The sequence below is a fragment of the Prinia subflava genome, chromosome 4 (genome assembly GCF_021018805.1).
Source record: "Prinia subflava isolate CZ2003 ecotype Zambia chromosome 4, Cam_Psub_1.2, whole genome shotgun sequence".
Lineage (NCBI taxonomy): Eukaryota > Metazoa > Chordata > Aves > Passeriformes > Cisticolidae > Prinia > Prinia subflava.
In genome coordinates this window covers 59,862,653-59,888,571 of record NC_086250.1, presented here as the reverse complement: position 1 = coordinate 59,888,571, position 25,919 = coordinate 59,862,653, and the positions used below count along the sequence as shown (strand labels likewise).

At 40.7% G+C, this 25,919-nt stretch overlaps 1 protein-coding gene across 1 annotated transcript; it reads left to right on the top strand.

The window, feature by feature from the left end:
- SLC26A4 (solute carrier family 26 member 4) lies at positions 1-24,778 on the top strand. The gene is made up of 20 exons (XM_063396868.1): positions 1-325; positions 1,304-1,443; positions 3,542-3,652; positions 5,319-5,509; positions 5,948-6,112; positions 8,654-8,806; positions 8,918-9,000; positions 9,951-10,098; positions 12,468-12,581; positions 13,339-13,416; positions 13,611-13,706; positions 15,140-15,246; positions 16,558-16,627; positions 16,939-17,031; positions 17,134-17,229; positions 18,088-18,318; positions 19,758-19,812; positions 20,132-20,277; positions 21,431-21,514; positions 22,003-24,778. The coding sequence occupies exons 1-20, from the start codon at positions 171-173 to the stop codon at positions 22,024-22,026; spliced, it is 2,340 nt and encodes a 779-aa protein (XP_063252938.1). The 5' UTR covers positions 1-170; the 3' UTR covers positions 22,027-24,778.
- Positions 24,779-25,919: the final 1,141 nt, after the last annotated feature.

Genomic DNA, 25,919 nt, shown 5'->3' with positions numbered 1-25,919 from the left:
GCGGCCGTATAAATGCGGGTGCGGCGGGGCCGGCTCGCCCTGCCCCAGGCCGGGGAGCGGGCAGAGGCGGCGGAGCCGCGGTTCAGGACGCGGACAGCGCTGCGGGGCCGCGGGCGCGGCGGGGCCGGCAGGGGGGGCCGCGCTCGCCGCCCGCCGGCTCAGGCGGGGCCATGGCCGCGGGCGGGCGGGCGGCAGAGCCGCCGGGCGAGCTCAGCCACTACGTGGTGGCGCGGCCCATCTACAGCGAGCCCGGCTTCCAGGAGGAGAACGAGCGGCGGCCGCCGCTGCCGCCCACGCTCCGCGAGCGGGCGCAGGCAGCCTGCAGGTGGGTCCGAGCGGCGGGGGAGCCGGGGGCGCCGCACGGAGCGCAGCCCCGGCGCCCACAGACTCCACCCGCCGGGGATGAGGTGCCCCGCACGGCAGACTGCGAGCGCACATCCCTGCTCCCCTGCGTACCCCAGACTGCGAGCGCACATCCCTACTCCCCTGCGTACCCCAGACTGCGAGCGCACATCCCTGCTCCCCTGCGTACCCCAGACTGCGAGCGCACATCCCTGCTCCCCTGCATACCCCGGACTGCGGGCACACATCCCTGCTCCCCTGCATACCCCGGACTGCGAGCACACATCCCTGCTCCCCTGCGTACCCCAGACTGCGGGCACACATCCCTGCTCCCCTGCGTACCCCAGACTGCGAGCGCCCATCCCTGCTCCCCTGCGTACCCCAGACTGCGGGCACACATCCCTGCTCCCCTGCGTACCCCAGACTGCGAGCGCCCATCCCTGCTCCCCTGCGCACGGCAGACTGCGGGCACACATCCCTGCTCCCCTGCGTACCCCAAACTGAGAGCGCACATCCCTGCTTCCCTGCGTATCCCAGACTGAGAGCACACATCCCTGCTCCCCTGCGTACCCCAGACTGCGGGCACACATCCCTGCTCCCCTGCGTACCCCAGACTGCGAGCGCCCATCCCTGCTCCCCTGCGCACGGCAGACTGCGGGCACACATCCCTGCTCCCCTGCGCACCCCAGACTGAGAGCACACATCCCTGCTCCCCTGCGCACCCCAGACTGAGAGCACACATCCCTGCTCCCCTGCGCACGGCAGCTGCCCACGGGGTGCTCCTTCAGGGAGCGCGCCTTCGACACCAGAACGAGCCCCGTCCCGTCTGGAAGACAGGACTGTGACAGTCACTGCCCCTTCAATTTACATGTGCATTAGCTCGGCTCCCTGTCACTTCGGGGTTCTTGGGGCGCTCCAGTTGCAGCTCCGTGGGGTGTGCTCATCACTTGTTTTCTCGCAGATGTTCAAGGAAAAGGGCCTTTCAGATTGCCAAGTGCTTTCTGCCCATCCTGGAGTGGCTGCCCAACTACCGGGTGAGAGAGTGGCTGATCAGCGACATCATCTCGGGGCTCAGCACCGGCCTCGTCGCCACCCTGCAAGGTAAAGCCCGGCTCGCCGCTCCCGGGACATCCCTGCGTGGGAGCCGGCTGAGCACGGCGACTGTGCAGATGGAATTACAAATCTGAGGCTTGTTATTTAATACTAGATATTAGGTATTATTTTGCAATAAATAATTTATGGTTTTAATTTATTCCTTTTTCTTTCCTTGGCTAGAAGATTTCAATTTCCTGCAATGTGCTGTGAACATATATTTAACTTTTCTTCCAGGCGTTTTACTAGAAGAGCATTTATTTTGATATTTAAAATTTTAATTACATTGCGATAAATCAGATTGGTTGTGTGGTCTTGTTTCTCTTTCTTGGTTGTCTAAGCCTATAGTTCTTCTGCAACTGCCTACAAAAATCTAGTTATTCACCTAAAATAATGCAACCTTGATATCTACTCCTCTTTAAAATTCATCTCATAAAGTTGTTCAGGTATCTGCAGAAGACAGCCCTCAGGGAGGTGATGATGTATTCACTTCTTTAAAAAAGTTAAACTTGATGGATATTTAGAGTACATGGCTTGCAATATTACATTTTCCTTCCTTCCTTATTCAATTTATCAGTAAAGTTTTCAGTAGATGAACACATGGGAAAGTGGCAGAAATAAGCAGAAATTAGTTCAAATAAGCTACTTAAGGAAGACTCAGAGGGCAGAACCATCCTGCCTGAGGCAGCATCCGTCTAGGACAAGACTGGCTATAACCTTGACACATCCACCACACTCATTTCTTTAATTTCAGTAGAGGTCTTACACAATTTTTCCAGGACTGCAGCAGGCTGTGTCAACCCCGCACTTTCCCTCAATGGAAATTAAATGTTTGCAGAAGGGGACAAGGATTTACATGGGGAACAAAGAAAGCAGTTAACGCATTCCTGATTAGACACAAGTATTTCCTCCTGTCTGTTCCCTTGGATAGGGAGGCAGAGACTGGCAGAAAAAAAACATTACAAACTTCTGCCCCAGGCAGGGGGTGACCTGAGAAATAAAGAAAGTGATTCTTTCCCAAAGAAGGGTGTCAGAGCTGGAAGATCTTTCCTGAAGGTAGTGGCACAGTTACAGGATCCCTGCTCCTCTAAAATGAACCGGGCTAGGTGGACCTTTCATAATAATTATAACAGCTATTGTGCTCATACTATAACCTCCTTACTTTTTTTCCCAGTGGCCTCATTTTCTCTTAATTAGAATCTATTTGTAAAACCAATTTTTTAAATATACTGTCTGATCTCCCACCTATGCATTAAAAAAACAAAAGTAGAAAAAAGGAAAAAACAAATTAATGCAAATCTACACTTAGCTATGATTTTAAAAAATCTGATATTTTAGAAAATGCATTACATGAAAAATTGGCCAAAATATTTGCAAAACAAGAAGTTTCTGGAATCTTGATGTCCCTGAAGTCTCTAATTCCCAGTAACTATGTGTGTTGCTTGCAGTTCTCCCATCTGTCACAGTAGTATGACCAGCACTTCAGTTGTTTGAACTCTGACAGGTTTTGGAGAATCTTGGAAGGAGAATACTGTACTCTGGCTAACTTGGATATGATTTTGAAGGCTTTTTTTTGTTGTTGTTTCTTGCTGGATTTGGCAGCTTGCACAGGTATGCAAAGGAAGAAGAACCAAGACTCAAATTTATGTGACTTACTATTGGTAGATTAAAGCTGCTACTGGGAAAAGAAGTAGCAGCTTCTATTTTCACAAGAGCTGAAGATACTGAAGCATTTTTGTTGTGCAATGATTTGGAGTCTTGCACTTGAAATTTCTGTCTGTGAGTAGAACCTTCACATATCCTCCTTTCTCTCAAGAGGCACACATTCTTGCAACAACACTCTCCACTTAATTTTCCTATCTCAGCCTGTGTGTGGAGCTTCCTATGCAAACACAGGAACACCTCTCAGTGCTTATTCAGCTGCCAGCATGGGATATACAGTCATTGCTACTCACTCACGTGTGTGCCTGCAACTGACGTACAGACAAAACATATTCTAAATTACGTCTGGACCAAAGCAGTAAATCTTTCTGAAGGTCTATTCTAGACAAGGTAGTAGATTGCTGAGACATTTTAAATGTGATATTTTGATGATCTATCATTTCAGGTTTGGCATATGCTTTGCTGGTTGCAGTCCCTGTTGGATATGGTCTCTATTCTGCTTTTTTCCCCATCCTGACATACTTTTTCCTGGGAACATCAAGGCACATCTCAGTTGGTAACTGCATGTGTTCAAGTTACATATAATAACATAACATATATACAAGTTACATATAATAACATATATACATATAATTTTCTATTATAGAGTGTTTATCCTTTTTGCAGACATTCATATTTTATACAATATAACTACTTTCTGAAACAAATTTGCTATAGTGAATATTAATATTGGTGGGTCTTGGGAAATTAAGGCTTATTCCTTCTTTGTACAGGCAACTGTGTATAATAGTTAACTTCAGGTGTGCCCCTGCTTTTTTGCTTGAATTTCTGGCTACACTCTATGCAAGAAATGACAAGATCAAGGCCTCTGTAGGCAGTGTGAATGACAAACATTTTGTCTATCAGCTAAAGCTCAAGATGGCTAAAACAGAGCTCTTTCAGTCTTCTCTACAAGCCTTACCTGCTGCATTCTTTTTTCCTTGCTGTGGACAGTATCTTCTTGCCTGTCATGGAGATCCAGAACTTGTATCCACTCCAGCCCCACTCTGGGTCCTCACATCAAGGCTATGGGTGAACCTTGTTGATCCTTTCTGAATGCTTTCTTTAGAATATGAGGTTTGTTTCCTATCAGTTCTCACATTTAAAATTCTTGTTACAGCTTGATCACTGAAGTTCCTTTTTCTTCGTTCTAACAAAACCTAGACTTTCCTTGTTCATATCTACCAAGAACACATTGTTTTCCCCTCCCAGAGCTTTGGCATGATGCTACACTTTTTCATCACCTTTCTTCTCTGCTGCATCAAAAGTCTCTGTATGTTTCCTCAACTTTGTTAGCCACTTCCTACACTACCAAGGAGCTCATTTTTGCTATCCAGATCTGACTTCTTATGTCTACTTATGGTGGCATTCCTACTTTCTGGATTATCAAACACTTCTTTTTTATGCTTTTCCCAATGCTCTTATTCATGAAGCATCCTCTAAGATACCTGTAAAATTAACTTGACATTTTGTGAGATTTTCCTTTTCTGCATAATTTTAGTAAATAACTGCAACAAATATGATTACTTTTAGACTGTGTTTTGCTGACACAATGATCACTTTCTCTGTATCTTGCCCAAAGTATAGTTTCAGTCATCTTTAGCCAATGTAACAGCACAATACTGCCAAAAGATGTGATCCTACCCATTGGACCATGTTCCTGCCACAGCCGTGGTGTTGGGATCCCTGATCATGTGGCACAGCTGAAAACAAACCATGATAAAAAAAAAAAAAGAAAAACCAACAAAAACCAACCAACCAACCAACCAAGAAACCACAAGCAAACAAAGAAATCCCAAAACCTAAAGAAATGAACCTTGATTTCACCTGGACTGGTGATCTGCGTTGTCTGGTTGTGATGCTGATACAAGGGGGATGGTTGGAGGGTGTTGAACATGTTGCCCCTTTTGGCCTTGGTACAGCCCTAAATTGGCTCAAGCAGAGCATGGAACTGCACTTGTAGCTGTACAATGTAAGTTATGTAAAGAAGGAGCAGTATTTAAAGAAGGTGCAGTATTTTTGTCTCATGTGTGCAGTGCCTGCAGCTCTTGGCACCCTAATACCACTGATGTACCCCAATTACAATATTACATGATTTTCTGACTTAGAGTTTCTTGTCTAGTCTGATCGATGCTTTTTTCCACTGTGTGTTAAACTTCAGTGTGTTCTGTTTGTCCTTACAGGTCCATTCCCAGTGGTCAGTTTGATGGTGGGATCTGTTGTACTGAGCATGGCCCCTGATGAGAATTTTCTCATAGAAGGCAGTAATGCTACAGGGATGAATGGCACTGGGGCACTTTTAGACATTGAGTCCAGAGATGCACAGAGAGTCCTGATTGCCAGTACTCTTACATTCCTGGTTGGAATTTTACAGGTAATAGTTGACTTCAAGACACAAGGTTAGCACTGCTTTAATGTTAATGGCAGGAAAATACCTACTATGGCAGTCAGACATTTTCAGTAGGAAACTGGAGGAAAGTTATTGCAAACTTTTAAGAGCTTCTTATCCTGTGTAGAGTGTCTGACATGACTGGGAGCACAGAGAACAGAATAGCCCTGTGGTTGCAGACCAGAAAACCTGCATGAAACTGGAGTACTAATGGTGTACATCCTGGAGCTTCCTTTCACTCATTTCTTCAGGTCTCCTTTATTTCCTTGGATAGATGATACTAAGCTACACTAGGCTGAAATGGGGGAAATATGGTCCTAAGACTCTGCACCAACAAAGAGAAAAACAAAGCATAAGAAATCTGCAAATAAAAGTGTACCTTTTTGTTATTTAACAATCTGTTATTCTTCATGATTTTTCCAGGTTATATTTGGAGTTCTCCAGATTGGTTTCATTGTGAGGTACCTTGCAGATCCACTAGTTGGGGGGTTCACAACTGCAGCTGCTTTTCAAGTGCTTGTGTCACAACTGAAAATAGTTCTGAATGTTTCAACTAAAAATTATAATGGTGTCCTTTCCATAATATATGTAAGTATGCCCTTCTAATCTGCTTTGGAGTTTGACAGGTATTTTTATATAATTGCTTACCTTCTGCTTCCATTTCACACAGGGATGGTTCGTATATAGGGTGGTAAGTACAGGGCATTCCTTTAGGTCTCACTTTCTTGAAGATCTGCAGTTGTTCATTTCTAGCTGTGGGGCTCTGAGCAGCTGCTTTGGGGTTCCCCAGAGAGAAAGTCTAATTGCCATCTTGAAGTCTTTTTCAGACAAAGCACTTTTTCACATGAAGTTCAAATGTGATTATCCAACAAAACAGTTTTTCACTTCTGGAGACTGCAGTTTGTCTCATCCCTTGCTTTCTCACTCTTTGTGAAGGACATTTGATCATTTATTAATCCTGTCAGGTCATCTCCCAAAGCTGGCCAGTCCCAAGGCTCTTCACATTTAAACCAGCCAGTCATTCTGGCAAAGGGCATCATTCTCCACGTCCCACTGTAGCCATGCACGTGAATACCCAAAGGACAGAGATCCCCCCCTTTGGCCAGGCACCTGTTGTTAGCAAATGTCAGGCTTACCCTTACTGTCACAACTCCATTTGTTGATTTCATAGAAAATGCTCAAATGGAGAAAAGTTTTGGCTGCTTTAAAGAAATACTGAATTCCTAGGGTTCTTGTATTATAGAATATTATCCTTTCCCAGGAAAATGATTCAGAGTTGTGTCACTGACTTCAGCATGAAACTATCCGGGTTCACATTATTTTCCATCTTTCATAGAACTTCATATTAGAATAGCAGATTTCTAAAATAGGCTGTTTCAGGAAAAATAAAGTATTTGGAGATTTTACCTGCCAGTTCTGGCAAGTAGACTAGAAAAAATACAATAGAAATCTAGATTAACAATAATAGGATGAATATAAACAGCAAGGTAAAAATTAAAAAAGAAATCTGGAGGATTATTTGTGGCAGTAAAAAATTAATATCTTATGGGCCTTTTCAGAACTAATGAAAACTCTTCCCTGCAGAACAAGGAAAGTTAGGTGAGACAAAGTACTGTATAATAGACCTTACAACAGACCTGGCAGAATGATGGACTTGTTAATCCAGCATTTTTTCCCATCTCTTTGTTTATTGAATGGATGGTATTTAGTAAAAGGACTACGTGGTTCTTCCAGCTTCAGCAAGCCTGAGTGGGATGCTGACTTTTTAGGTTAAAGTTCAAAGCTTCTGTGTTCTTGCAGGTGAGCCAGGCCAGTGTGTTTGCAGGTGCATGTAGAGCAAAGAAATTGTTATTTCTGGTCTGCTCAACCAGTGATTTGCTGTGTCTGCTTCAGCAAGTTTTGGACTTGCTTCAATGGTGTTGTTTAACAAACTGCAACACCAAGCATCCAACATCAGCAGAATCCACAACCAAAGTCAGGAGTTGCTGTTTCCCCGTGAAGTGAAGCAGTCCCAGAGGTGCTCGGCCGTTCTTTGGGATCCGTGGTAAACAGCGCAATGGGCAAGAAATGGCTTCAGTCAGCCAAGGGAGGGCGTCTGATTCAGAGTTTCACCAAGGCTTCTTCTTCAGCTTAGAAAACATAGCCGATTAAGCACTTAGATGTTTTATTTCCAAACCCAAGTCTGTTCAGAAGGGTGGGTGTGATGCTGCTGCGAACCTCCTCTTATGTTTAAACCAAAAGCTCATTACTGGAGGAGCTAATTAGGATACAAGGAGTCTGTTTCTAGCCCCTTTTCTACCAGATCGTTCTGCTACAGCTATTTCACTATGCATGTGATGATTACATTTTCTTGGAGACAGGCGGCAAGTAAGAACTACCCCGATGCTTAGGAGGAGGACAGAGGAGTATTTCTGACTTTTCTGTAATCATCCCTTCATGTTTCCTCTGTACAATAACTTGTAATAAACAATAGGATGAAGCAAGGGCGCAGGAAGGGTTGGGGAAGGGAGCTGCCTGCTGCAGCCTGGTTGTGAGTGCTCCAGTCTGGGGCTGAGCTCTGCTGGGAGGGTTAATTTACTGTAGAGTGAGGTTTAGTGGCTGCTTTTCTGAAGTGCAGAGTTCTCCACAGCCTGGCAGGACCTGTGTGTTCACACTCATTCTGTTTGTCAGCAGTGGAAATAGGAACCATATAAGGCACAGACCACATGTACTGGGTGTGTAGTGAACCAGAGGTTCACTGTGCCCATGGACCTGCTCTCTTTAGAAAAATGAGGATCTCCCTTGTTATTTGTCAAAGTGAAGAAGCTACAGATCTTGCTCTGATATAGGTGGGGGTAAAACACAAGTAGAGAATTAGCTCTTTTTATGTAGTATTAACTGACTAAAAATTGGGAAACAGAAGATCCTATGTGGACAATTCTTGAAGTTGTGCTTTTTCCATTAAATTCACTATTAAATCAATTTACTGATTCTGTAGCACCTTGACAATACATTTTCTCAGGCTTCTCCAGGCTTGAATGAAAAGTTACTTGGCCTTCTCCAAAATGCTATGTGTCTGTATCATCTCATGAGTATTTGCACATCCTTCAAGTAGACATGTGCATGGTTTATGTCATTTTTATTTTTCAGACTCTTGTTGAAACATTTGAAAAAATTGGTACCACCAATATTGCAGATCTCATTGCTGGACTCCTCACCATTTTTGTCTGCATGGCAGTTAAAGAAATAAACGATCGGTTCAAACACAAGATACCCATCCCGATACCAATAGAAGTTATTGTGGTAAGCAAAGGGGCATAACAAATGCTGGAAACAGATAAAATGGATGGGTCTAGCTACAGGAAGACAGGAACTCTTTTTAAGTCTTAAAACTGTTGCTTTATTTTATTACAGACAATAGTAGCCACTGGCATTTCATATGCTGCCGACTTGGAAAAAAAATACAATGCAGGCATTGTTAAGAGCATTCCAAGAGGGTGAGTGTCTTTGTTTTGTGGGAAAAAGGTATTATTTTAATTGGCTAAAAACGACTGTAGAAAGAGAAAGTGCATAAAAGAAACATTGAGAGCTGTAACCTGAGTTTAAAACTCAGGCCTGGAGATTTTCTGAGTTTTACTTCTGGCTCTTTCAATTATGCCACCTAAATATGTTGCCTATGTTTCCTTCTTCTGTAAAATGGGCTTAGGAATGTCTATCTAATTTGTGAAGTTCATCTGAAAATTAATTGCTTCCTGCTCATGAAGTGACTATAGGACTATGGAAAATGATTTTTAAAAATAAGGATTTTAAATAAAGAAATTCTGCATAGATTTAATTTCTGTAATCCTGAGTTATCCCACTGCGGTTCATATTCATGCTGCTACTGTTACCCCAATCAGCTTTGTCACTTCTATACTCAGAGGAGGAAGGATGTTGAGGATTACACTGGTAGAGACTTCCACATGAAAGATTCAGAGCACTTCACAGTAGTAACCTTCACATTCTATTTGTTATTCAGGGCTTAATTAATTAAAATTTGTGGAAACACAGTAGGGGATAAAATGCTTCTGAGATCTTAGTGAAGAAATATGTTAACAATAGTATGAAGTGTCATTAACATATTTATGTAATTCATCATACTGTTCAATACATTCTTTATTCAATGCTTCAAAAATGTAGTTTTTCACTTTGCTATCATACAGCCAAATCTCAGTCATGCTGAGAACAATGGGAGCTTTGTTGCTGACTAATAGCATCAGGATTTGGGCTGGGGTGAGCTAGATAAGCGTGTTCTGTATGTCAGTGGGCTGTTTCCACCTTTTTATTAACTTGAAACTTTACACTTCATATTATAAGCAACCTGTATGCCTCTGCCTCAAACTCCTTGACAGTTCTGGTAAGAACAGAATTCAAAGTTGGTAACACTAACATGTTTTCTGAATGCTAGATTTTTGCCTCCTGAGCCTCCAAATGTCAGCCTGTTTTCCCAGATGATTGCAGCCTCCTTTTCCATTGCAATTGTTGCTTATGCTATTGCTGTGTCTGTGGGGAAGGTATATGCAACCAAGTATGACTATGCTATTGATGGAAACCAGGTATGTATAACTGAAATAGATTATAAGTACAGTGAATGCAAAATGTGCTGATTTATGTAGCCAAATGAAAGAAACATCATTCACACATGTTTTTCAGACAAGCACTGAAGTCTGACAGGAGAAATTCTTTCAACTCTTCAAAAAAAAATTAGCTGAAATGGCCACATAGAGAAGAGCCAGATCCATCTTCAGTATGGGCTTTTCATACTATTTCATTCCTTCTGTATTGGTTTAGTGACTGCAGGAGCTCCGAAAGGGCTGAGCACTGCATAGGGGAATTTTCTGGTGATGTCAGGTTGACATGGCCTAGCAACCTTCTTTCCATTTCCACTTTTAAAGCGTATTTTGAGGTGGGTTACTTGGGCAGATAAAGGCAATGTCAAGCTAAGAAGTTGCTCTGAACAGCTTTATTTAGGCTTAGTCTTTATGCAGGATTTGAATCAGCTGAACTTTACAGTTAATAAATTATTGTACTTCTCAGCATGAAACCAGTTAGATTAATATAACTAGACTTGTAACCTAACAGATCAGTCCTGCAGCTTCACAAAAGGTAATGCCTACCAGCAGATGAACGTGCTGGAGTAGCTGTGTGCACTAAATGGCTGAACTGCTTTAAGCATTGGTTTCTAGGGGCACAGAGCTAGAATGTGACATGAGCTGTGCATCACAAGCTCTTACAGGATTCCTGCATTTGTTCAATGTCTTCATTGGGAGTTAAGTTGCTTGCCCATGGTGCGGAATTAAAATGTCAGAAAGCTTCCTCGTCCTGCATCTGTGCTAATTTTTAATTTTGTCCTTTGAGCATATTAGAAAATCTCTCACTACAACAAAAAGATGAATACTTTGTTTAATGGGTCCTTTATTTTAGTACTAATGGATTACATAAAGATTGACATTAGAAACCCTGTTTTGCAGTATGTAAGAAAAGTGTGCTTCTGTTTGTCAGTTTACAATCCTCAGAGGTCATATCTGGTAACACTTGGTCTTAAAGCTGGTCAAAATGCACCAGCTTTCAGTTTAATAAATCTCAAAGAATAATGCATAATCCTAGAAGTGCTGTTTATACTGTTGTGTTGTTGAATATGTTGTTCTGCCAGCAGTAGTGTGCTTCAAAGATACTGATTAAATATCATAGTAGAAGAACTAGTTTATAAGAGCAAAGTGCCTTCCTTTCAGTATGAAGGGTATGAATTTTAGATGTAGCAAAGGATTTACCCAGAATATATATAGTTATATAGAATATATATAGTTATATAGAATATATATAGGGTATATAGTTTATTTGATCTGGAGAACTTAAAATAACATCATAAAACCAGGTAGTAAAATAATTTTGAAGGATGGGTTGATACTATTATCTACCAGTGTCTATATTGTCTTCATAGATCCAGATTATTAACACCTAAGAACACTAGGAGCTATACCTTCAATATTTTTTCACAGATCACAGTGGTTACATGGGAATAGGCATGAATAATTTAGGTCTGTTCCTGCTCTTGTAGTTGGAGCTAAAAGAAAATTTGCAGGAAATTTGATTTTGTAGAAAAGAAGGGAGACAGTCAAAATCAAATCTTAAATTATATTTTAAAAAGCTTGCAGTGAGGGAAAAAGCTACTGTGCCTGTGTCAGCTTGGTGAAAACAATGTTTCTTTTATATGTGTCAATTATATGGGGTTGGTTGCAGACAGCTCCCAAATTCTTTATTTCCCAGCAGAGGAATGGCCCAGATCCCAGGACATAAAGCTCCCAGGGTCCTTGTCACTTGAGCAGAAAAGCCGGCATCTGTGACCCTGGGGCAAATCCATGAGAATGCTGAGACTCAGCGTGAGCTCAGTGGGATGCTTAGAGTGAAAAAGTTCTGACTCAGCACACTAGGAGTTTTCAGTGAAACTGTGTTTTATTGCAAAGTTCCTTAATAGTTCTACCAATAATACTATGCTTTGCATTAGTTAAAGGCTTGTCTAAACCCAGACTATTGTACTGATCAAAATAATTTGTTTAGCTGATGATACCTGGGAGTTAAATTTATTCTAGTACCCATTTCTTGGTGCAATTATTCCAGTGTAATTCTTAGAAATGTTAGGTTGGGTAACATTGATGGAAGTAAGCTTTAAACACCTTTGTACTCAGACAAGTATGTCCACTTCAGGGGGAGTATACCAACTTCTTTGAGTTGGTTTCCAAACAGAGGTAGCTGCACTGGCACAAGAGGAACTTGTGTAAACATTTAACAGCTATTACTAATTCATACTCTTGTTAATATTATCGTGCTACCTACTTTATCAACTACTGCAGAAGCTTTTGTCTTTCTCCATTGAAAAACTGTCTTCAGGCATCTTTATTTACAGCATTATCCAATTATCTTTCAGGAATTTATTGCCTTTGGGTTCAGCAACATTTTTTCAGGTGCCTTTTCTTGTTTTGTTGCAACTACTGCTCTTTCACGGACTGCAGTCCAAGAAAGTACTGGTGGAAAGACTCAGGTAATGATCTCTTCTTACTAGTGCTGAGCACAGGTACATTTAATTTTGTGTAGTGCACAGATTTTGCTGTGAAATGAAAACAGTCCTAAAACGATTGTGTTACTAGCACTGGAAAGCCACGAGTGTCTTGGCAGCTCGGCTCTAGTAGTGAATCATTTTTGTAGCTCTGCCAGAAGAAGGCAATCAAGTTTTACATAGCATGAGTTACCTTAGGGGTCAGAAATCTTTTAACTCTAGTTCTCCAGAATTTCATTTCCAATTAGGGGACTGAGTTTGTCACAGTAGGATGTGGGAGGAAAGCTCTCCCAGCTGGCCATGATATCTTTAAGCTCCCATGTGCTGGCCTAAGCAGCTCTGCCATTTGTCTTTCACCATCAGCCATGGAACATCTTTGTCATGTTGAGTAAACTGCTCTGTTTTACCAAACTACAGCTGTGCAGTTCTTAACAGTGAAAAACTACGGGTTATCCAGCAGCTCCTTTTCCGTCTTACACACTGCTCCATTCATCTGTCTTTGTAACATAACCCCTCAAGAGCTACTACCTTGTGTTTATTTAGACTTCCTGCTTAATTGAATTCCCTCTGTGTTAGCTGAAGTGCATAATGGTTGCTCGCATATGCCTAAACACAATGACACGTTGGCAGGTCTCCCTGTTCCTAAAGAAATGTGCAACTGTTTGTGCCTTTTTCTTTGTAATCCTAGAAACAGATGATAGAATTGAGTAAGTTCATTTCCTATAAACACTGTTCTTTGCAGGTTGCTGGTATAATCTCAGCTGGGATCGTTTTGATTTCTATTGTTGCCCTGGGGAAATTGCTAGAGCCCTTACAAAAGGTACAGTACTCTTCTTCTGCAGCACAGCCACATCAGATCCAAATGCTCAGCCATGATGGGCAAGATGAATATCCCTCTCTAAACTGTGGGGACTGATTCCTGGCAGGGCTGTGGTTTATAGCATGTCATGTTGAGCACTATCTTAATGTGCATCTTTGCTCTGAGCACCACCTTTTCATTGTTTTTCTTCACAGTCTGTGTTGGCAGCTGTAGTTATAGCTAACCTGAAAGGGATGTTCTTGCAAGTGTTTGATGTCCCCCGTCTGTGGAGACAAAATAAAGTGGATGCTGTAAGTAACCTATTTTTTTTTTTCTCCTGCATGTTTTTGTCCAGTTTTGGGGTTTTTTACCTTTTAATGCCATACAAGTTTCTCTTAACTACCACATAAACAGGATTTTACGGACTTAATATCAGAAAACTTTTATGTGCATCCTCAAAATACCAATGCCATGAGGTCAGTAAAAAATTCCCCATTTTTAGGTCAGTATTCTGCTAATCTTCCTTATCCCCTAAACCCTGCAGTAAGGGTGCCAATCAGGGTACTTGTGTGCAGTGATAGCTCCTTCATATCCATTTCCATAGTTTATAGCAATCTTGTGTTGATATGGCTTGAAAGACAGAATAAAAATGGCCTGTTGCCACATTTACCATTCTGATTTTATCTTTTGCACTGTTTAAATGAGTCAGAAAAGATGACCTTTCCTTAATTCATGTACATATATTTATTACCCCATGAACATCCCATTTGCCTGAATAATCTCAGCTAGTCCTCAGAAAATATGTTTTCTTGTTGTAGCAAGACTAGTCCAAGCTAGAGTGTAGATTCATTTGGCATGCTAAGGGATGTATGAACAGATTTTTCTTATGAACCACTATAACCATATTTCAGGGCACTTGCTCATATCTCCCACTGTGTATTCTGTGGAACAGACCTTCACTGTGGCTCTTGGGGCAGGAAAATACTGTGTGAAAAACATTTTTTCTATGCAGTCCTTACAGCTCTTAGATTTTACAGTGTCATTGGGCAGTACCTGTCTTAGACAGATCTCAAATATTTTAATCAATTATTTACTGATTTATAGACAAAAGAGCCCACTGACTTCAGTAAGAAGTGCAAGCACTCAGCTTTTTAAAAAATTGAATCTTCTGCATGGGCAGTGATGTAGGAAAAACTGAGGAGTGCACTTCAACTGTTCTGCCTGAATACTCAGTGGAGATCTTAGAGAAGTGCCATCAACCTGTTAATATGAAATACCCCTTTTTGCAACAGTTCTTTCTGATTCTTAGATGTCACTGAGGAATCCCCTTCCTCCCCTATATGTCTGCATGGGGGGTATCATACAGTATTTTACATCCTGGTAAAATAAAACTCTTTCCAATTTTTAAGAAATATTAACAAAGATTGTCATCATCAGAAATAAGTAAATGCAATGTTTAACTGTATGTCCTTTAATTTCTGAAGGAATCAGATCCTTAAGAAATATTATGTTGAAAATCCCCTTATTTCCTTAAAAGCTAACTATGCCTAATAAGATAATGATGGATGAAAGCATCTTGGAGGAAGAAGAAGGCTTTTGTATGGAAGTCAGTTGATTGCTAGTGTGCTAAAATCAGTTCCAAAGTGAAAATATTCTTCTCATATTATCTGGTCTAGTGTTTCTTTAGCATGACCAGGAGTCATATGGTAAAATTAAAGTACTTTGTTTGCTATTTCTTCTCCAGATGATCTGGGTATTTACATGTATAGCATCCATCATTCTGGGACTTGATTTGGGATTACTTGCTGGCCTTTTGTTTGGATTGCTGACAGTTGTGCTGAGAGTTCAGTTGTAAGTAATACAGTATCAGAAATAGTTCTTAGTTTTATATTATGAAAAAGGAAGATAATATGCTGAAACACGGATTTGTGGCAGAATATCTGCTTGGGTTTACAAAATTTTGAAATTAAAAAATCTGCTTATTTTAGAACTAGACACTCTTTGTTTCCTGTCATTTAATTATCTGATAAAAGAGAAGCTGCAATACTTTATCAGTATTTCATATCATGTTGGCCACTCTGGTGGTACTTAGCCATATGTTTTGTATGCACCCACATAGCTGAGTTCTGAAAAGGGACAGGAACATTCTAGATCAAATACAAACAGATGTATGGCTTTTGTAATTAGTCCATCATCATAGTAACTCTCAGCAGGCAACACTACTACAGTATGTTGCACATGCCAATAACCTTTTCACTTATTGCTTATACAAGACTGATTGTATGGCTGTAAAAGAAGAGCAAGAGAAAGCATGAAAATAAGAAAAAAAATTGTCCTTCTGGTTGATTTGTTGCTGCTTAAAGAATATATGGCAGTGGAATGGTGAGAAAAGGTGGATTTGAAAAATCTTATTTGCTCATCTTGTTATTTTTCATTGATCTTTTATCTGAAAATACAGCATAACCTCTTTCCTTCAGCTTGGAGTCCAGAGATTATGGTAACTAGCATTACCAAAGGCTGGTTGCACTGTCAGCAAATGACTAAAAATAAAGCCTTGTAAAATTGTTACACAATAATAGATTATAAAAAATGAAATTTGAAGAACCTCAAAAAAACATTCCCAAATGCAACTCAGATAATGTTACTGAAATATAAAGGGGAGATGAGACCTTACAAACTCAAAAGCAATTTGCTTCAACTGTTAAATATATATCTGGAGACTGAAAAACATTTTGATTTTATTATGGACTGAAATAAAAATTAAAAATGTTGGACAAAAAGATTTACATAATCTGAAAATAGTGTAAATTTCAGTTGATTTGAAACAGAAAAAAGCCATCAATGTTTTCTCAGTGTAAAAAAATCAGGTTTTTTTAAATTTTAAGCAAAATAATTTGATTTTATAATATTCTTCTGGTTTGGGAAACCAATTGAACAAGTTGTTCACTTGGCTCTTAAATCAAAAGGGTGCATTAAGTAGGTTGAGACCAAAGTACCTTGTTTTTATAAAGGCCCGTTCACTACAGTGACACAAAATAGCTGAAACACTTTTGCAAGTCTGTTAGTTTGGCATTAGAAGGCAAAGACACCCGGATACAGCAATCCCTTCAATTCTGTGTGTGCTCAAGTATGACACCTTCACTGTATTTTTGTTTCTGTCAGTCCTTCGTGGGGAGGCTTTGGAAACATTCCTGGCACAGACATCTACAAGAAGGTCAAGGACTACAAAAATGTAAGTATTTGCTGAGTTGTTTCCTTCAGTCTACACATCAGAGTAAGAAAAGGTTGTGCCTTGCATATTGTACACAACTTGAATTTGGAAGTGGGGTCTTCAAAGATAACAAATTTCAGCATCATCTTCATCCAGACAGTTCATCCATCTTGCATGCTGGAGCTGTAAACTTCTAAAAACGGAATCCTCTCAATCATCAACAAATCCATGCATTTTTTTATTAGATATGTAGTTGAACTGTTGAAACAGTTAAACTGCTTCTTATTAGTCAAAATATGGCTGTTGCTGTTTAACCTTATATTCCTTGGCAGGTTATAGAACCAGAAGGTGTGAAGATTCTCAAGTTTTCAAGTCCAATTTTTTATGCTAACATTGATGGACTGAAAAGCAGCCTCAAATCCACGGTAAGTGATAAGTTATGGGTTTGGAAGCTTCTTAACCATCCTTGAGATTTCCTCAGAATTATACATGAGTTAAGTCAAATAATTTTGGTCCTTTTTCTGTAGGTGGGATTTGATGCAGTCAAGGTATATAATAAGAGACTCAAAGCACTGAGAAAAATACAAAAGTTGATCAAGAAGGGAAAATTAAAAGCTACTAAGGTAGGCCTTTCTAAAATTATTTATTTCTATTTTTTCTTGAAGGATTACTGTTGGAGGTTTTTAGTTAAGGCTTAATTGTGAATTACTGTGTACTCATCTTTAAAACAAAGATTACTATATGGTAGTACAGTTTATAAGTAGCATAGAGAATTTATAATACCACTTAATTTACAGTTTTAGTAACCTAGACCCTAACTTAGCCTAGAGTTTCTACCTACCTGGACCCCCTGCAGATTAGGTCAGATCTTAATACATGGTTCAATCTATCAATATAACAATCATAATCTAGACTTAAAAATTACATGAAAGAAGATGAGTCATCAATACTCAGAGAAAACAAAAGACAGTGCAGGCATCCCTGGCCCCTGGAGGTGTCTCACTGTCAGCAGTGGTTTTGGTCCAAATTTCCCACACAGATCTTGCCATAGACAGTGCCCTGTGCACTTCCCTTTCCTCTTATGGGCCATCAACTACACCTGGCTGCCAACTACACCTGCCTGGCACGTTCAAGGCCAGCAAGGAAGGGAGAGATCAGCCTGGAGCCCAGGAACCTTGAGGCTGGCAGGGAGAGGAGGAAGAAATTGGTTTGTCTGATTGGTTCACAGGACCTTCAGGACCTGAGAATGAGGGAAAGGGGAACTAACACAACCTGCTCAGCCATAGAGAATGGCTTCTTGCCTTATAAAATGGCATTAGTTATGCTAATCACAGTACCAAGACCAGGAGCAGGGGATACTGGTCACCAGCATCTGTCTTGTCAATTCCTTCAACAGAAGCTACCACAGGGTGGTATTTTCTGTAACTCCCAAACTTTCCCCGTGATTCAATTCTATATTCCATATATTATCTGTGCATTAGAATGGCATCATCAGTGAGCCTGGTATTAATAACGAAGCTTTTGAGACTGATGAGGAACCTGAAGACAACCAGGATCCTCAAGTTCCCACCAAAGAAGTGGAGATCCAGGTGGACTGGAATTCAGAACTCCCAGTCAAAGTAAACATCCCCAAGGTGCCCATCCACAGTCTCATTCTTGATTTTGGAGCAGTAACCTTCTTGGATATTGTAGCTGTGAGATCAATAAAAACGGTAAGGGCATTTTTTTTCTGATGTTCTATGAAAATGAAACTAGTCACTAGTATGTAAATCAAGAGCTGTTAGCCGAAGTTAATTTCTGAGTTTTAAAAAGTATGTTGTTGAAAAATACTATTGAAATATAAATACGAAAAATACCGGCAAAGGTAGAATATTGGTGATGTGTGTGTTTTAAGTGTGAAAAAATGCATTAAAAGAACAATATGAAGGTTGCATAGTCAAGTACTCAAAAATTTAACTGCAAAATGTGGCTCCCTTATATGCATATGTTATGAAATATTTTAGTTATATATTTTCTTTCCACATGCTTACTGCTTTAATCTGGGCACAGGAAGATGCTCACTCAACACAGAGGTAGTAAAAATTTCATCTTACCATCCCAGTTCAGTCTTTAGCCACAAGATTTGTTCATTCATTCCTTCATTTATTCATTCATTGTCATTATGAAGGAAGAATGATTCATTTCTTTATAGTATTTTCTGTGGCTATTATCAAGTGCTTCATCAACCTAACCTTCATTCCCTAATTGATCTTCAAACTCATAGTACTTAATAAGGGGATAATATTCCTTCCTAGGAAATGAGGTGTAAAGATCAAGGCCAAATATTTCCATTATTCTTTGGTGCCCAGTTACACGTGTGTAGGACCAGATTGTTCGGTCTTCAGTATTTTCTGATATTTTGTATATTCAGATTGATGCTTTTGCTAACTTAATTTTGCAGTTGGGACTATTTAGCCTATCTATAAAACCATGACTAGAGTTTATCAATTAACAGAAACAGGATTAATAATCACCTCTGAAAACACCAGTCTAAGGGACTTGCCTGCCACCAGGGAGCCAGGAGTAAATCCTTGTCTCCTGGTTTTTAACTGAGATCCAGGAGCAGTGTGTGCCTTGTGTCAGCTTCCTGCCTAGTTACGTGGGAACACGGGGCTCGTAGACATGACTCTCTCCATATGCAGCTTCTCCATCCAAGAACAGGTCCAGCTGGTGCACTGCATGAGGGGAAAATCTGTGTAAAAAACCTGTGAATTCGTTCACCAGTGAACGAGTGTATCATATCACACCTACCTGGGGGAAACAAAGCTCGCTCAGGCCCATGTGGTCTCACTTGGAGAGGTGGTTATTTGAATTTTGAGAACAGAACAACAGCCTGAATTGGCAGCAATGCCTGTGCAGTAAAATGAGTAGTTCACATCATCGAAAATAGGCTACTTCAGCAACTGGGTGCTTAACTACTGATCTTTAAGCATAGCAAAGTATAGCAGCACCTTAACTATGATGAATAAACAAAATGTACTATGTGGAATGAAGACAATCAGAAAGAAATGAAGTGTATGTGCCTATACATTACACAGACGTACAGACATATATGTATTTTCTCCTTACAGACTTTATTTATTGATGTTCTTGTTGCAAATTTATTTTTTAGATAATTAAAGAGTTTGAGAGAATTGATGTGAGAGTGTACTTTGCTTCATATCAAGGTAAATATCCAAGTATTTCTACTTTAACTCATGCAAAGAATAAAATGAAGGTGAGAAGGGATCTCTAGGTGTGTCTGTGGTAGCATCTGCACTAATACAGATGTGAGCTGCAACACTGATAAGCATTGTTGGCTCCACTGGGACACAAAAATCGAGGGGTGTAAAGGAAATATGAAAAGTAAAAGTGAAGACTAAACTATAATTGATGGATTCGTTTGGCTGTACATTTGATTTCTGACAGATGCAACCATGTATTTCAACATTTATTTCTTGAATTACTTCATATTGTATAAACCTGTTATGACTTTCTTTTATTCAGACAACCTGATATCTCAGCTGGAACGGGGTGCCTTCTTTGATGACACTGTCAGAAAAGACATATTTTTCTTGACTGTTCATGATGCTGTGCTGTACATAAGGAATCAAATGACATACAGTGACAACCAGGATCCCATATTTGAGAAGGTAAGGATATCCAGCAGTACCTTTCCCTTCTTTCCATCATCCAGCACTCATTCTTGAAGTTTCTGAGACACATTTGAAAACTAGACCTAGAACTGTAGTACAAAAAAAGGAGGAGTGTAGTAAATTTGGCAGCTTCTGTAGTACATTGGTATTTTTCTAGATCAAAGGAAAGGTCAGTCAACTCCAGGAGCTTGTTAGTGAAAAGAGCATGAGAAACAGCACACATGGAAAACACTTCATCCTAAGACACATTTTCTAATTTCTCACTACTGGCATCTTAAGAACCTCATCAGCTGGAGATAGCATTTGGAACATTACACTTAATTGTTACAGATGGAGTTTTCTTCAATGTGCCTGTAATACTTCTTTTGGAACCTGTGACACTGTCCTGTGGAGACCGGCTCTCTAATTTTGTATTATATGACAAATATTTCCTGCTTGCTTTAAGCCTGCTGGACTTCTGGATTGTTAGCTGCAATGAATAATTGTCCCCTGCTCCTTGTTTCCCAACACTCCACAGACTTCTGATCAAAGCTATAACCTCACTGTACTTGGCATGGATGTGTATGGAAGCTGTTCCACACTAGTGTTCATTCCTGATGCCCTTCTCTGTGCGTGTCCTCATAGTCTGTATTTTTTTCAGATAACCAGAACACTGAGTAGTATTTAAAGATTTGCTCCACTCTGTAGCATTTAAAGCATCTAAAGGGTCCTCATTAGGCAGACGGTCATATAATAACCTCTTTTTTTTTTACCACAATTCCTTTCCTGGCAATCACTATTACAGTATTATGAATAAATAGCAATTAATGTTACTGATAATTAACTAGGACAGGACCCTTATTTTTTACAAATTTTTCATACTATTTTTATAGTAGAGATTAACATTTTTATAAGGCTATACAGCAGTTGAAAGATAGATTTTATTATTTTTACAAAGCCATAACTAGTCATGTGAGCAGAGACAGGCGCAAAGGCTCTGCAATTTCTAAGTTCCTCTCAGCTGAACTAAATCATCTTTGTCAAGAAACAGTAAACAACAGACTCTCCTAAGTTGTGGAAGTTATTTTAGGGTACTTCAGAGTAAAAAAATCAATTTCAATGATATGGACAACATGTAACTCGTCATGCTTCTTATTTTCTTTCTACCAAGATTTCACTGATGCAGGAGTCTAAAGAACCCATAGAGTTCACAGAAGTAAGCCAGCCTGACGATGAACTTGATGTTCAGGAAGAGGTATGCACTTCAGAACTGAATGTGTCTATTCCTCTGCCTGTAGCTTTGAGTCATGCTGTGAGAGTATGGCCCTCAGCAGGTACCTTCTCCATACATAAATACTCTCTCTGGATACTGAATGTCAGTGATAAGTGGAGGAAGTCACATTTTTCTTCAGATGGTAGTAGATTATATCTGCTTAAGTATCTCCTCATCTCCCTTGCTTTGGGACTACTTTTGCCTTACACAGTCTTATAAATAGATCTAAACATAAGCTGGGTGCCTAAAAGAAGATGTAGTAAGAGTCCAAAAGGAGGATCAACCTTCCCCTTTCATTCCTCCTTTGAACACAGCAGACAGCTTCTTGAGCAACCCGCACAGTTTACAGATGTTACCTTCTTTGTACTTTCACTGAGTTTTTAGTTTACACAAACGTGATTTTCCCAGATGGTATTTACTGAGAACTAACCTGGCCCATTTCTCTCCAACTTTCACAACCATTTCTCTAGGCTATGCGCCGACTTGCTTCCTGAAGGACTGCAGGTACTGTCCTGCCCGTGAGCACACAGCGATATTCACGCACCAGTACTATCCACACCAGCATTTTCTGCTATGAAACCAATCTTTGCACTTGAAGAAAACCCTGATTGTTTGTCTGAATGACACAGATCTCTATAACTCTCCAAATTTTAGCTAACATTATCCCAGAAATATTCTGGACCTTGATTCTGCAAGCACTTTCTGCTATGATATATATTAATAAAAAAGAAAATCAGAGGACTATTGTGAAAGATGTACTCAGCTTTGGGACTAGTCAGGAAGAAGTTGCACTACACTTCTATCAGTGTGTACAGGATGAAAAGCTGCTCTGTGGTCTGCCCAGGAGAGTGGGAGAGACCAAACTCTTTGGATGGGAAGCCTTTTGTTCAATATTTATACAAAGCCTAGTGAAAGGGCACGAGTTCTAGCTGGCCAAGGCTTTGAATTCTAGAACATTAGTGTGAGAATATGTGCTGACGAGCCTTGAAAAATGTAGCATGATCATTTTTTCCAAGCAATTCCCTAAATTGCTGCAGGTAGTTAGATCACTGAAAGAGGTGACAGGTGAAACTGTGACATGAACAGGAAACAGCACTGAACTATGGGAATACTTCCAATAGGAAAACTTTCTAAAGATCCTTGGATATGGGTTCATTAGTTCTGTATTAATCCCATTGTAGCAAGTCTTGCACTACTATTAATGATTGTCACTTAAATGAAGGACAGACAGATGATTATTAAGATTATTTTGGCTAGGTTATATAATTTTCATCAAGAGGCAGATCATGACACAAATTAAGGACCTTAGTCCCTGGGCACTTAATGAAATCTGTAAGACAGGCTGATACTGAATGCAAGCAAGAAAGTTGGAATGTGACCTGGTATTGAGGTTTGGGGTTTTTTCTTAATGGAATATAGCTGTATTTTTTGTTTAATGAATAGTTATATTTTTATAGAGACTTTTTCTTTTAATATTCTACATCAAACTGCTGCTGTTCTTTTACATATGAAAGTTCATAACGCACAAGTGCAATAATTTACAAAATATTAAGATTTGAGCAGCAAAACTTTAATCCTTGACTAATGTTCTTAATTTTCATGAAGAAGAAATGTATTTTGATGGAAAACACACTGCTACCTTAAATTTTATAGTATTGTTTTTTAAATGGGAAAAGAACCCCTGCATTATGAGGAACTAAGATAAAAACCGAAGTGAAAGAAATGTCTAGATATAAAATGCCTTTAAGTTAACTATGTGGAAAACTAGCTTCATTATTTAATTCTCCTTACTGGATTACATCAGAGAAATTTTCCCACATTACCCTGCACAGAGATTTCTGCTGCAGGTAACAGTGGAAAAGCTAAGCACTAAAGAAATTATTCTGGCTTCAGGACCTGAGTGAACTCTATCAACATAAGTGAAAAAAAATCCTATAAACTTCATCCAGTTGGACAGTATCTTACACAATAAACAGGTAACAGCACCAAACTGGCCCCTGTATTCTCTCATTAAGGCACAGACTTCAGCCTTCACAAGAGCGAGGTTTCTCAGTACAGACACCTGAACTTAGGTGATGTTGGTGCTCCAGTCCAAGCCAGCAAACAGCAGGATTGTATTCACAATGGGCATGGGCCATTTGTCCGTGGGATGGGCATCTCTACCAGCTGAGAATGAGGCAAGTGTTGGAGAGGCAAATCAGACCACTGTGCACCTCTTCAGACAGGACCATTGATTTCCTCTGACACTAATGCTTCAGCCCAGCCTGTGATTTCACATTCACGCTTTCAACTCCACCTGTCCTCCTTCTGTCCCTTGCCAGTCCTTGCTGGCCTGAAGTTCCCCTCAGGCTGTGGCCCCAACTCCTATTAGCCTGACGGCTGGAACACTTGCCAGTGCACAAGGCCAGTGGCATGTTTTTTAGAAGCTGTATTGCTTTTCTAAAACAGATGTACATTTTAAGTAAAATGTAAAATATTCTACCTGGTAAGTGGGCTTTCAGCTAATTATTATGCAGGACATATTCTACAGAAAAGATGGTTAAAAAATGGTAGCAGTGATTTTTTTTTTCCTCAAGAAAACATCTGCACTGTGAAGTTTGAGTACATATTCTTATTTGACAGAGATGCCATTACATTCTTTTTAAAACTTTCTCTAGTTCTTGTCTGCACAGGTATTTAAAAAGTAATGAAATACTCAACAGTCTTCCAGTTCCTTTCCAAATATGACATCTGATCTGGGATTGTGATAAAATATGATAAAATGCGCTTATTCTTGGCCTGTGTATTTTTTCCAGGCATGGCTGTTCTTAATTTTAACAGGCACAAAATATGAAACTTTTTCTGAAAAACAGCATTTCTCTCAAAGCCTACAGTGGCATAGAAGAGTAAGAAGTAATATGCAGAATGCATTCAAATTCATATGCATTCATTCAAATGTGCTTAATTTTCTATGTATCCATCAAAATTAACGATACAAAACCAATAGATTTTGCAATGAAGCTAAAATTCTCTACAGTTTTGTACTAATTAAAATATCTTTAAACAGTGTAACTAGATATGCTTATCTTTTTCCAATAGGATGAAGAAGTGGTATTTTTGTATGCATTTTGAGTATTACTATTCTGTCTTTGCATGTCAGATATTAAATTTGGAGATGTATTTTAAGCTTTTTTACACTTTTAAAAACCTGCATTTGAAAAGTAATTGTACCCATTAACTAGAAAATAAAGTTGTGCATACTGCAAATGTGTTCCTTGTGTCTGTATATTTGGGGGGGTTTCGTTTAGTTTGAGGTTTTTTAAGTCTTCTTTTTGTGAATTCCTATTATGGGGAGATAAGGCATATTATGAAGGGATCAGTGTCACCCTTCCCTTGGGTCTGTTTTGAGGAACAACAAAGACCAAAGGGAAAACCTGTTCCCTCTGCCTTGTGCGGGTAAGACACGAAACGTTAGACTTCAATGGCAGCTTTTAAATGTTAAGGCCATAAAGATAATGAGAGACATTGTCTGTAAGGGAACAAGATCCCAGTCCGGGAGGCTTTTAGTGAGACTATCACCAATCTGAAGGGCATGGAGTAGACTGACCCCTACTTCAGGCTTGTGGGAGGACTGCTCGAGGCCATTTTCTGCTTATAACCTGTGACTTCGTTGTAACTTTATTTCTTTGCTTTCTTCAGTGCTATAGAAACACTCCGCATCGCACTGAATTACACAGGAATAACAAAACGTTAAATGTAACATTAAGCTCTTTCCTGAGCTAGTTCAGCTCTACTGCTGTGAAGCTTCTGAGTGCTCTGAAGATTCAATGTTCCATCAGTTCCACAGCGTGTCAGGAACCTGCCATTTCCACGCTAAAACTTAGGGTTCAGCAGCCGAGAGCGCGATGCGGCCTCGCATCTTTCCCGTGTGTTTGAAGGTGCACCGCACGGGCGGCCGGCCGGAGCCTCCGCGGCTCCTAAACTGAGACCCCGCTCATGTTTGCACTCCATCCGTCCCCCCAAAACCACGGGGGGACCTTTTCCAGTCCCGACCAGTCGCGGCTCTGCACCCCGAGGCCGCGGTCCCGCAGGCCCCCGCATTCCCCTCCCGCCGCGGAGTGAGGCGGCCCCGCTTCCCCCGTTCCTCTCCCGCCGCGGCGTGAGGCGGCCCCGCTTCCCCCGTTCCGCTCCGGCCGCGGTGTGAGGAGGCCCCGCTCCTCTCCCGCCGCGGCGTGAGGCGGCCCCGCTTTCCCCGTTCCTGTCCCGCCGCGGCGTGAGGCGGCCCCGCTTCCCCCGTTCCTGTCCCGCCGCGGCGTGAGGCCGCCCCGCTTTCCCCGTTCCTGTCCCGCCGCGGCGTGAGGCGGCCCCGCTTCCCCCGTTCCTCTCCGCTCCGCCGGGCCCGGCCGAG